At 36.1% G+C, this 13,902-nt stretch overlaps 1 protein-coding gene across 3 annotated transcripts in view; it reads right to left on the bottom strand.

Annotated features, from left to right (window-relative positions):
- MGAT4B (alpha-1,3-mannosyl-glycoprotein 4-beta-N-acetylglucosaminyltransferase B) overlaps positions 1 to 13,902 on the bottom strand; it is a 113,429-nt gene that overhangs the window by 14,511 nt on the left and 85,016 nt on the right. For all 3 annotated transcript variants that reach the window (XM_058173827.1, XM_058173828.1, XM_058173825.1), the window contains exons 8-11: positions 12,144 to 12,258; positions 10,570 to 10,700; positions 4,538 to 4,645; positions 2,070 to 2,263 (exon numbers count right to left, since the gene is read on the bottom strand). In XM_058173827.1, the coding sequence (XP_058029810.1) occupies positions 2,070 to 2,263; positions 4,538 to 4,645; positions 10,570 to 10,700; positions 12,144 to 12,258 (548 nt within the window). The remainder of the gene's footprint in view (positions 1 to 2,069; positions 2,264 to 4,537; positions 4,646 to 10,569; positions 10,701 to 12,143; positions 12,259 to 13,902) is intronic.

Below are 13,902 nucleotides of genomic sequence, written 5' to 3'. Positions count from 1 at the left end.
TTCAATAAGAGTGTGTTACTCAACTCATCTTTCTATCTTTCTTTGGATGGGGAGAAACAAGTTGAAGCTGAATCCCAGCAAAGCTGAGTTTTGCCAGATATTGTCTGTATTTTACTCCAGTGATAACTCTGATTCAGGTAGCATTCACCCTGAAGGAGCAGGTACATGATTTGGGGGTTCCTTTTGAATCACAGTTGCTATTGGATAGGCTGATGGAATCTTTGCCCAGCTTTAGCTGATGTACCCTTCCTGAAGAAGGTGACTCAGGCCCTTGCCCTCTCCTGGAGAGATTAGTGCAGTGCACACTACATGGGGAAGTCTCTAAAGATTACTTAATGATCACTGTTCGTACAAAATACCAGCCCATGTGTTACTCATAACATCTGTGTTGCAGGCACTGCATTCCTTGTGAATAGCCTTCTGGATACCATTCAAACTGCTGGCGTTGATCTACAAAACCTACATTGCTTGGTATTCAAGTACCTGTTTGACCATCTGCCTCAAAGAGCTCCTAACCCCCCAGTGTGCTTGTCCTAGGGGGACCTGACTGTAAGTTCTTGCTCATGGGAGATTCAGTGGGAAATTTGTGCTTTTCTGTGACAACGTCACCCTTCAAAACAGAGATTCTCCCCAGAGATTTGGATAGTCCCTTTGCTTCTAGGCTTCAGCAGGCTTTGAAAGTAGAACTATTTAGAAGAACATTTGAGGGTTGGCACTGAGTCTTTGGATACTATTCATATTTGCTGTAATGCTATTATTAATATTTAATGTAATTGGTTGATTTAATATGTTCATTTTTGAGGTATTGTTATATGTCCTGATTTTAATTGTGCAATGCTACGAGTCTTTGGGAAATATGATAAATAAATAAACATTATTTGCTTTCTGAACCCACAGTTGTAATCTATAGTTTAGACAAGTTTCCCTAGGGATGGTACAGCTCAGCATAGATGCCACTAAGGCCCCATCTGTTATGAGTACTTGCCAAAATTCAGACTGAGGAATTGAAAATAAATTTAATGTTAAATTAGGCACATAGGAAAGGAAAAAGCATTCATGAAGTCCTTCAACAAGGTGAAGGACAAGAAAGGCTTCACTGTGTTATGGCTGTACCGAAAACAATTATATCTTCTTTGAAAATAGCACATGGTTGCATTTTGTATGCATTTTGGGGAAAAGAATAGAATAAAAACATTTCTTGCAACATCTTGAACCCTTCCTCCTATTGTAGGTCTGTGTCTGCCCATGTTGAGTTAAGATTGTAGAACTTCATACACAGTTATTTTTGGATTTCAAGAACCAGACTCATCTAACGCTTAACATCTAACAAATGTAGAGCTGTTATTATATATGTTGACTGCAGCAAGATTATTGTATGCGCAGAAATGGAAGGACACTTCGATTCCTGCTACAGATGAATGGGTGTAGAAGTTGATGGAGTTGGCTAAAATAGCAAAATTGACTTCTTTGATTAAAGAAAAGAACATTAGTAATTTTGTTTCCACATGGAGACCCCTTCTGAACTTCATGCTTAATGTGGAAAAGAATGAAACTCTGACTTTCGGTTTTACTTATTAGATAGATAGATAGATCTTTATAGAAATGGCTTGTTCATATTATTATGAAAAAGCAAAAAGTTGTGATTCGATGTTAATGCCTTATTTTATTGTAACAGAATCAGAAGTCAATGCTTCTTTTTCTTTTTTTTCTTCTTATCTTTCCTCACTTCTACTTTCCTTCCCCCCCACCATTGCTTTTCCATTTACTTTGTATTTTGCATTTTATAATACTTTATAATTCAATAAAAAATGTTGACTAAGCCAGATCGTAGAGCTTCTGTACTAGCTTTGAGCAGGCCAACGATTCTATCATGTACCTTAAGATTGTTCTGTCTTTCAGGTAGTGCAGAAAGACCCAAAACAAAAAAGGCAACAGTTGGAAGATGCTGGGAAGAAACTGAATGACATGCAATCCGCTTTTCAGATAATTTGTCTTTCACCAGAACAAGGGACTTTCAACCACAAGCTAAACTTTCCCATTCGTTGCTTCCCAAAGCTGTTGAAGCTTACCGTTCAACCCGGAGAGGCTTAAAGAAGCGAAAGCGTATAAAGTCACCCGCTGTGGGAGTAAATGCCCAGAAAAAGTCTTCTCTCAGGTAGGCTTTCTCCAAGGAGAAGTGTTGGTAGGTCTTCAGGCTTGTGCTCACTTCTGCAGGAGGGTTCACGTGCTCTTTCCGAAGAGACTGCTTTCCAAAATCTTTGTCCTCAATATACAAGATAAAAGGAAAACTGAGATGATTTCCTTGAGGAACATACACTTTTCATATTTTACACATCTGTGGAAAATATCTCCTATCTGATGCTCTGAAAGTATTTTAAAGGACAGATTTAACATTTTTTCCCCTCCCAAATCTTTATGACTTTATACTGTATATTCATTGTTTCTTTTGACAAAATCATTATCCAGCCTGTTGGTCAGGTACAAAGCCTTTACTCTGTCTTTTAGTTTTCCTCCTCCTCTGCTCTGCATGGCCACTCTATCACCAGCTTATGTCTTTCTCTCTGCAGTTCACTACTGACACATACTGTATCCCTGCGCAAAGGGTGAATTTCTGCCGTCTGTGGTCTCATGAGGACTGTTCCTTTTTTCCTTTTGAGCTATCATTGTCACAATCTTGAAAAAAGGCATCAACAAGGCAGCTAAAAAATGCTTTTGATATAACATGGAATTGGGTCTGTAGAAATCCTATATATTAACAAATGAAAGAACAATGAAGGGTTCCTTTTCTCATAGGCACTGAGCTACCACTAGTAAAGGAGAAGGGGGAAATTTCAGTGTATATTTGCTGTTATATTTTCTTTTAATTCTTGTTATGTGAACTAAACTTTTAGGGAAAAATATATAAATTGAACTAAAATAACTATCCCTTCATTAATTAAATCATTATACAATATAAAAAGGAAGAAGCAGCACTCACAGAACTTTCAAAATTCAGGAATGCAAGATGTATAAGCCCAATTCAGGAGTTCTCAATTTATGACCACAATGGAGTCTAGAATATCAGTCACTGCAGTTGTAAGTTGAGGCACCATGTGATCAATTTTAAATCTGTTTTTATGATCGTCATGAAGCAAGTCATTGTGGCCTTTAAGCAAATCCAATCTCCCAAATGGTGCCTTTTTTTTTGGCCAGAAATCAGCAAAAAAACCTAACAAATCACAGTCACATGACCATAGATCCCTGCAAATGGACATAAATGTGAGCTGGTTTCCAAGCACCACAAATCATGTAAGTGGGGGTGCATGGGGTACGGCAGAGACAGCAACTCTAAGGATAGGTCTTAAGTAGCTTTTTTGAAGTCTGTTGTAACTTCAAATGGTCATTAAATAACCAGTAATAACCAGTAAGTTGAGGACTATTTGTATATTAGAACCCTTCACCCTCTCTCCAGCTTTACTTTCAGTCTTTATACTGTGGTGTTAAGACTTTGACAAATGGCAAAATACATAACCAATTATTTTATCCTAGCCTCTCTTTTAATCAAAGTGGATAAGCTCCAATTCCCTTGCCTCTTGACCCGATGCCTCTTTTTCCTTTCTGAACCATTTACAATTTGCTCCATATTCTATCATTGAAGCATCTACTTTCTCTTTACAGAATAGCACAGGTGGCCTTTACTCCCCAGGGAATAGATCTGTATCAGGCAGCACCTGTTTTTCCAAAACTGCTTCACACATTCAAAATCCATTGCATTTTATACACAAACCAGTTAAGGTACATCTAACCTGTGTATGCACATGGATATACATACCCCCTAATACAGGTTTACAAGTAAATGTTATTTATTATTAAATACACTTATATGGCCACCCAATCTCACACATAGGTGACTGCAGGGGAACTGAATTACACCAGGACTTTCCTGCCCTCCGGAAGTTATTTTTACTTTCAAAACATTTTTCTCCCCCCATCCATCTTGAAATTGGCTCCATTCCTCGACATCTAAGATATGTAGCATTGCAACATTCCTTGCTGGAATCAGATTTGATAAAAATTTAAGCTCAGAGAAAAAAAATACTGCAAGTTTGCTAGTATGAAGCACAACTGGTTCAGCCAGACTTTGGTTGTCTTCATGTAACCTACTATCTTCTTTTACTCCACCTGAGCCATTTTCAGCAATGCAGGGAATAAAAGCAAGAACTTTTAAGGTAGTTCTTACTTAACAATCTCATTTAGTTGGAACTGGGATTGGCAATTTGTTAAGCAAAGTGGCTGCTAAGTGAAACTACTTGTACTTCAGCTTTCCTTTGCTTTACAGACCTGCAAAGGTCATAAGTGGGAGGGTTGATTGTAAGGTTGCTTCTTCATTTACTGGCATTTCAAAACGGTTGCTACATGGGGCAATCATTAAATGAGGACTACGTATACTGCTTGTATAATTCAGTAGTTAATATAAAGCAACAAACATTTTTTTCTGCCACTTGCTCTTTTCTAGCACCCCTCCCTCATTTCTATAACCGTGATGCTCTCTACTCACTTTCAACTTTTGTATTTTACCAGCCAGAGAGGAATGGGTTCCTACATGTTGGAAGAGCGAAGGCTTGAAGCGGATTCTTAGGTTTGCCTTCTGTCTGTCACAATGTTTCTGGAGAGAGAAAAAAAACACAGCAGGAACTAAACTTTTAATCTTTCAGTTTTGAAGAACAAAGCACAGAATGGAAAATAGTTTATTACTTTCACTTAGGTTCATTTTTCCTCTCCCCATCTTGCATTACAAGCCCACAGATTCATGACAGTACTAAACTGGTTTGTCCTCCTCTCCTCTCAAGTGTTGTGAAATGTTATGAACACAAATATATTGCCAAAAAAATGAATATCTTAGAAAATGCCTTGCTAAATCCAAATGGTAAAGTTATTTTCATGGAGACCCAGATGGTGTGGTTGTTCCAAACAAACCTTAACTCTTCCTCTCGCTTGCCTTCTCAATTAATAGCTATTTTTAACAGATGTATTGACTGAAGTCAACTGACCAACTTGAATTGCAGTTAAAAATGAAAATTCCATAGAAATCCCTTCTTAAAACAATAAAATTAGGATTTTTTAATACTAGAATATTATTTTAGTGTTAAAATGCACCTAAATACATGCACAGTTTTTCAGTTCAGATAGATTTCTACCCTGTTTCCCTGAAAATAAGACCCAACCTGAAAATAAGTCCTGGCATGATTTTTCAGAATGCTCGTAATAGAAGACCTACCCCCAAAATAAGCCTCAGTTAAGATTGTCAGCCTGATGGATACATTTAATACCGTATTTCCCCCCCAAATAAGACCTAACCAGAAAATAAGCCCTAATGTGTCTTTTGGAGCAAAAATTAATATAAGACCCTGTCTTATTTTCGGGAAAACATGGTATAAAGCTCTTAAATTGTTGGTTCACCTTCTGATTTTTTATATGGATATTAAAAAAGAATTTATAGTTCAATGTTTTTCAAGGAAAAAATTGTCAGGGTTGTCAGAAGATGGATAGTGGAAACAAAAATCTTTGACAGCAGTAACCATTTAGCTGTATAGAGAGTCTCAAAAATCTGTTATTAATTTTTGGGATTATTAAGTAGCGGTTTAAAAAGGTTAACTACTATATTTCCTCCCTGTTTTCTTGCATATTTTGAAAACAGTCCTTTGACATATTTTCCATTTGCCCCATTCAAGAAATCCAAACTTTCTTATGACTGATTAGATATAAACTTTCTATACCGTTTCCTTTTTAGTTACCTAATTTACACACACACACACACACACACACACACAAATTGAGAATATATTACCATCTACTTTCCCAACCTGAGACTCTCTAAGTATGCTAGGAATAAAGGTGTAGAAATTTTCCAGCCTGAATGACTATTAAAACCTGTTAGGAAAAAAATCCAAGGGATATTCCATCTTTAATCTTAGTTGGGGTCACATTCAAGAATGATACACACTCTGGGATTATTTCTGCATTCACAGTTCCATCTCAAGAGCAAGCAGAAACTGTGTCCATGAAGCTGTGAACCTTTGCACAGCTGCACCTGGTGCACCAGTTGTGCTCTTCTCTAGGCCCTTCATTCAAGTCCTAGTCACTTCATACCTCAACTATTACAATGTGCTCTACACAGGGCTGTCCTTGAAGACTACTGGGAAGCCGCAAATGGTCCAGAATGCAGTGGCATGGGTAGTGATGGGCATGACTTGGTATACCCATGTGACACCTTTGTTGGAAACTGCATTGCTTGTCAGTCTGCTTCCAGGTGTGCTGACTGTGGCTTATAAAGAACTTCATGGCACATGGCCTGGTTGTTTGGTGGACAGCTTATCGCCTGCGGTGTCAGTCAGACTAATTCAATCCAACACAGTTGGAGTGCTCTGGATCCTTTCAAATAAACCATGTAATCAATTAGGGCCTTGAAAGTGTGCCTTCGCTGTCTTAGCACCTGCCCTGTTTAATGACATTCCTTCGTTATTCTGGTGGTATTCTGAAAAGCCTTAAAGACCTAGCTGTTCTCCAATGCCCTGGGTTAGGATGCCTGTGGCCCTTGCTGAATTCTTTTTGTTTTTGAATTTTACCTCACCTACCAAGGGCCTGAACATTTCATTCATTATTTTCAAAAATGGAAGACCAGCTCTTATATTTGAGGTGGAAGGGAAGAATGTTGCTTCTTCATCAAGCAACATTGATACAATCTGAAATGATCGAATCATAAATCAACGTACATTACTGCTGACTATTTCTGTGTTCAGTCTCACTGCAACTACATGAAAATGTAGTCTTGACCAACCATGTTCACTTTTCGCTTTCCTTCATTTCCTATCTGACCTAATAAATAACACTTGAGAACAAAACGTGTATACACTATTTTTTAAAAAAGTCTAAGCTGGTCTATTAAAGATATTGCCTGGGGTTGGATTATGGAATCCATAAAGAGTGTTCATGGCTTTTTCGTAATTCCATGATATGAAACTTTTTTGTAATTCCATGATATGAAACCTTGCTGGCCGCAAGAAAGGGTAACACACTTTTTTTAGTAACCAGAAGTGAACCTTTCAGGCTTGGAGACAGGGAACCCTATTCAATATAAATGGAAACAAGACTTTTCTGTTCTGGGACAGAATTTACCTCTTGAATAAGCTTGTTAACTCACTAAAATCTATCATTCTAGGATTCTGAGGGTATCCTGTATTAACCGTACCTTGGTTCAACAGAACAAGATTAAAACACGCAGCTCTCCTGTGCCGGTACAACCTGCAATACTTGGGATTGCAAAAATCATTCCTTGCAGCTTTGTTCCATATAAATCCCCTAATCTAATTCTCATTACTTTAGAAAATTAAAAATCAGACTTTGTTCATAAGAACATTCTTGACTATTGTAAGCAAATAGCTTTTGCTTACTCGGGGGATAAGTGGGACACTGCATAAACAGAAGGTCCATTTTCCTCCTAGTGTTTTGTCGTTATCCTTGTTACTTGTGCAGTAATGAAAGGAGTAATGACAGCAAGCAAGGGTTGGTGAACTCTAGTGTTATTTTTCATACAAAAGGAACCACAGAGATCCACAGAAGGCAAAGCACTTATTGCAAAGCTTCAGGTCAGGCGTATTTTCCATTAGGGAAATAAATCCTACAAATTACTGATTTGATGCTAACAGCAGGATTTACAAGAGAAAAATCAGAATACAAAAGGCTAGGGTGAAAATTTACTCATATAAACATAAGAAGAAACAGAAATCCATAATGGAACTAGATTATATATTTAAATAGACAAATGATTTATACATTCTTGGAAGCCCTTGGAAAGTGTCATAAAGGAAAATAACTGGGTAGGAAAAAAATATATGAGCTTGGATACATCATGACACTGAAATACTATCTATAGTCAAGGCTTTGTAACTGAGAAAAAGCATGTAGCAACATCTCATTTCTGGCACTTAGCAAAACACAAAGCTTTTAGTGATTAGGGAGAGAATTGAAAATAGAACTGCTGATATAATGTCTTTATACAAATTGATAGCAAGATCATACATGTTTATAGTTCTACTCATTACACCTAAAAAGATTAAGAAAAGATTATTTAGTGAAAAAATATGCTGTAGAAAAAAAATTAAAAGTATGAAAATTATTACAGGAAAGTGGGGGGAAAGGACAAAATGGGCAACCAAAATGATTATTCGGTTGAAGTAACCCAACTCCCTTCCACAAGGAAATATTACAGTAATTGAGCTCTTCCGCCTGGAACAAAGGCAGATAATGGAAGAGACATCCAAGGTATAAAACTGTAAGTGACACAGATAACATGGACAGAATTTTCTCCCTCTTTCCAGTATTATACTCAAAATCATCCCTTGGAACCATCCGTAACAGGCCACAAAGACTTCAAAATGCTGTTGCATGAGTCATTATGTTGTTGTGCAAATGATGCAATTACATAATGACATCTGCTGCTATCCTATGAACAGCCATAACTGAAATTAAATTCAGGATCAAAAGAAACAGATACTTCTTCCACACACCACATATATAAATCATGGAATTTACTACCAGAAGTCTTTGTAACATTGGACAATCTGGTTCATTTTAGAAAGAGTCTGGGCAAGTTTATATGAAGGAATATTGAATATTGATAGTTGCCTACTAACTCTTGAATCATACACAGTTTATTTTGCATAATGGGTGGTAGGAAACTACAGTGGAAGATTATTGCCCTCAATTTAGGCTTAGAGCCTCCCAGATGCAATAACCTATTATGTAATCCAGAATGCTGAGCCTTCTAGGCCTTTGGGCTGATCCAACAAATTTGGATCTTATCTTAAAATTAATCCAATTCTTGTATTAAATTCCAAGCGTGACTACATTAAAAGAATGTATGCACTTTGCTCTGTAGGAAAGGCCAGGTTCTATATCTGGGCACAAGTGATCTGTAACTCTTGAAGAATTGAAAGACAGCATTTGGAGAAATAATGCAAGCATATATTAGTGATCAGCCCATGCCAGCTCCTTCAAGAGTTTGCATTTGCTTGCAGGGTCACCTAGATAGACTATGCTGAATGAGGAGTAATTCAAATCTTATTTCCCAAACTATACTGTACATGTACATGTATGATCCAACTTCTGTATCTTAGCCTCTAGAATTAGCAACATCCTTTAAAAAACTGTAATAGTCAATATAATTTTTGATCATTTCCAGTACTCATCTGCCTTCATCCTATTCAATATTCTTTCAATCTGATGTCCACCCAACAAAATAGTAGCTAGTTTATGGACAATTCAAGCAAAGGAAAAAGGCTAGTTATAGTAAAGACTGCCTTAAATGGAACATAATTATCCAGGGGAGAACAAAGGCTAGTTATAGTAAAGACTGCCTTAAATGGAACATAATTATCCAGGGGAGAACAAATATATAATTTTTCCCAAGAAAAATATATATTTGCTATTGTAATAGGATAAATGGTATAAGATAAATGTGCTGAGGAGTTGGTTGCAAAACAAAGCCCAAGTCGCTGTCTTTATTGTCTCATAGCCATATTTTTTTTACCAGGACTTTTAATACTTGATATGTTAAAGTTTTTATTTCTGCTTGTTTTCTATTATTGTTTTACAGTTTATTTTGTTACTTATTTTGTTTTTGAATCTTTTTCAGTTGCTTGAATATTATTGTAAGCCATTTTGCAATCTTTTTCATGGAAAATGGAAAACACATATTTTAAATAAATAAAAAGGCAAGTAGACAGAAAATGATTTTCAACTTAGTAACTTTTTGGGCTGTACACCCCTTTGGATTCAATCCTAAAATATATTTTGAATAGAATAGAATAGAATTCTTTACTGGCCAAGTGTGATTGGACACACAAGGAATTTGTCTTCAGTGCATAAGCTCTCACTCAGTGTACATAAAAGCTATAAGTGATAAATCATGATCACAGTCTTCATAAAAATACATTCATCAAAAATCATAAGATATAACATAGTGATAGTCACAGGCTACTGAATAAGCAATCAACATAAATCATACTAGGAAACTAAATAAAACAATACAAATCATAAAGATACAAGCAACAAAGTTGTAGTCATAAGAGGAGCTTAAATTTAGCATCATCAGCAACTGCTTAAAATAGATGCAACTTTTCCTGTGATCACATGTTGTAGAGCTCTAGAAATTATTATTAATTTGTAGCAGAATATCCATGATATTCTAACAAAGTTTTAACAAATATACAAAAGTTTTCTGCTAGATTATTCTCTTTATACCAACAGAAAAGGCTATTTTTTTTAATACTCTGACCAGTTTCCCACAAGAAGACATCTGTAGGACGGGATTAATGACCCATCACTTTTGGAATTATTTTCCAAATGGAGACATTTTTTAAAAAATTTCTGTAAAATAATATAGATAAAAATATGGAATAAGGAAAAGCTTCAATGCACATTTTAAAAATATTTACTGCATAACACCATGCAGAATTGAACATTTATGAACAAACATTTTTGCATAAAGAAGAAGAAGCAACCATTCCTTTTAATAGAGGATTAACTTACTGCATCTTTCTCTGGGTTACAAACTTTTACCCAGAGGATATGATCAAGAAGCCAATCGATGGGTTTATCCTTGTAGAACATAAGTATGAATTCCACAATCAGACTGAGATCCAAGGACTTGAACATCTTTCCTGAAAGCATTTTGGATAAAAAAAGAGAAATATAATCTTAAAACTAGCATAAGTTAAGATTTAATAAAACTACCGGTAAACTCCAGACAACAAAAGATAAATAACATCCTCCTTACTCTAGGAATTCTTGAAAGGCAAGAATATATACTGTATACTGCATCTAACTTGATCATGTCAAGGGAATTAGGATTCAGCATTGAAATCTTTTTAAAATGCTCTAACCAGAAAAGACTTGCAGCAGTATTCTCATGCATACTGGTTTTCAGGTCAGGAAATGGTGGGGGAACAGTCCTATGTTTTATTACATGTGTCAGTTCTTTTCCTGCCTCACAGTAGGTCAAGTTCTGCAATTCCTGGCAATAAGGATTTTACAGAGGTAGAAAATGTTTGCAAGATAAAATGGAGTCATTTATGATCTAAACAACTCTATATGCGATGATGCTGTCTTCCAGAAGTTATTTTTGCACATTTTTGAATTTACAGTTTTGCATGCAATTTCCCCCCAAATATAGGCATTTTTGTATTAGATGAAATTCAGTTTTGATCAAGATTAGCCAAGGCATTGGTGGCCAAATCAATCCAAATAATTGGCTTTTGAGTTGTATCTGCAGTAATGCTTCTTTTCACAAGAAGGCAATTCTGCTTATAAAATTGTTTCATAAGGATCAAAATCATTTCCTTGTTCAGTTGCACAACAATGCCAATGCCATAACTTACAAAGAGTGAGAACAGGGACTACCAGTTTGATTCATTCATAAAAGCTGAAGATTCAGAGTCAGTTAAAAGTATTTATAAGAAATTCTTGTTCATTCCTGTTTTTAACTAAACCCTCCTAGGAACCTTTTCCATAGTATTTAATAAATCCATCAATAAAAGATTTGTCACACAGAAAAAGCAAAGGTAAAATAGAGATGGTTAGTCTTACTATATTCCTGGATGTTCTGAGAAAGGACCAGTGTAGTAGCTGCTACCCTGTATTTCATTTTTATGCCAAAGTCACACAATTGAAAACATTCGTGGTCTTTTCTTGCCTTAGCAAAGTGGGGTAGAGAAGTATTCTTTCCAGTATTACAGGAGCAATACAGTGCCTTGCATTAACCCTCTGATGGCTCAACCCACCAGAGGGCCTCTGGTGGCTCAACAGACTAATGCAGTCTGTTATTAACACAGCTGCTTGCAATTACTGCAAGTTCAAGTCCCACCAGGCCCAAGGTTGACTCAGCCTTCCATCCTTTATAAGGTAGGTAAAATGAGGACCCAGATTGTTGGGGGCAATAAAAGTTGACTTTGTATATAATATACAAATGGATGAGCCTATTGCTTAACACAATGTAAGCCGCCCTGAGTTTTCGGAAAAGGGCGGGATATAAATTCAAATTAAAAAAAAAACAAAAACCCAAAACAACATCCAAAGCTACAGCTAGACATGGGAAATGAGTTTACCAATAAAACCAAGCTGGGAAAACTCCAAGATCATCCATTCTTCAGAAGGTTGCTGCAAAGCAAAGTTCTTCATTGTGCTGAGATAATTTGGCTTGGCTACAATGTCATCTTCTAGCTGCATAAGAGAGGAAAATGTATAGCTGCATAAGAGACAGATCTTGAACGAGAAGTTGTGTGCCACTGAAAAAAAGCTCTCAAAAAAGCGGAGATAAGGAAAGATACCTCTGGCTAAAGATGGGTTCTTTTTAAGGACAAAAAGACCCTGAATTTCACCTATGTTTTTATTTTCAAGGAATAAAGGAAAATAGCTCAGTGTTGAGAAATCCCAATATGATTTGATCCGACAGGACACTTACTTTGTAGCCATTAAATTAGTTTTTTTTTTAAAAAAAAACCAAATATTATCTGAAAATGTATTTTGGCATCAATAGCAGCACACTGACTTCACAATCAGCAGGTTTTATTGGGAGGGAGCCCTAGCCTTGATTCAAGATTCACTTTCTGATGAGCAAGACTGATTATTTGCTTGCCTTGACTTTTATCTCTCTTAATCAATGATACTGTTGCACATCAAATTACCACAGCTTTATGATCCTGCTTTATATTGTATTAACACCATTTAATACCTTGCTATTTTGGTTGAGTGCCTCCTCGCTTCTGTGGTTACCAGGTACCTGTTCTCAGAGTTTGGCTGTCTTCCTAATGGTTGAGCCTTTTTGTTCTTTATGTTTATTTTGCCTGCTTTATGGTTACAGCTGTCATGATTAATGCCCATGTGCCTTTGTGGTGAAGACTGATATCTTGAGCATATCCTAGTTGTAATAGATATAATATAATAGATATAATAGATATAACCTGCCTTCCATTGAGGACCTGTATACTGCACGAACCAAGAAGAGGGCCGTGAAAATATTTACAGATCCCTCACATCCAGGACATAAACTTTTTCAACTCCTATCCTCAAAACAACGCTATAGAGCACTGCACACCAGAACAACTAGACACAAGAACAGTTTTTCCCCGAAGGCCATCACTCTGCTAAACAAATAATTCCCTCAACACTGTCAAACTATTTACTAAATCTGCACTACTATTAATCTCATAGTTCCCATCACCAATCTCTTTCCACTTATGACTGTAACTTTGTTGCTGGCAATCCTTATGATTTATATTGATATATTGACCATCAATTGTGTTGTAAATGTTGTACCTTGATGAACGTATCTTTTCTTTTATGTACACTGAGAGCATATGCACCAAGACAAATTCCTTGTGTGTCCATTCACACTTGGCCAATAAAAAATTCTATTCTATTCTATTCTATTCTATTCTATTCTATTCTATTCTATTCTATATGACACTCCTTTCATATGTAATTCCTTTCATATGTCACTCCTTCAAATGTAAGTTTCATTTTTTTCTGCTAAGCTTAAATTTTGATTTTATACAGATCTTTTAAAAATAAAAATATGAAAGGTAAGCAATATAGCATCCAGCAAAAATAATTCCTAAATATTTTACATTCAATATTTTAACATTATTTATTCATACTTTCTTATAACTTGCCTCTTCAAAATATAACTATAGCATGTTTCTATATTTCCTATTTCTGATAACATGCTAGAAGCCATCTGGATGGAAAAGCACATCCATTTAGTCTTCTCTTTAGTCAACAAGTTCTGCCCATCAGAAAGAGGAGTATTTTTGCCCTGTGACAATGCTAATAATAGTCAAAATTATTTTAAAACTGAATGAAAAT

The sequence above is a fragment of the Ahaetulla prasina genome, chromosome 2 (assembly GCF_028640845.1).
Source record: "Ahaetulla prasina isolate Xishuangbanna chromosome 2, ASM2864084v1, whole genome shotgun sequence".
Lineage (NCBI taxonomy): Eukaryota > Metazoa > Chordata > Lepidosauria > Squamata > Colubridae > Ahaetulla > Ahaetulla prasina.
Note: the sequence above shows the minus strand (reverse complement) of the source record. Positions and strands in the feature narration are given on the sequence as shown.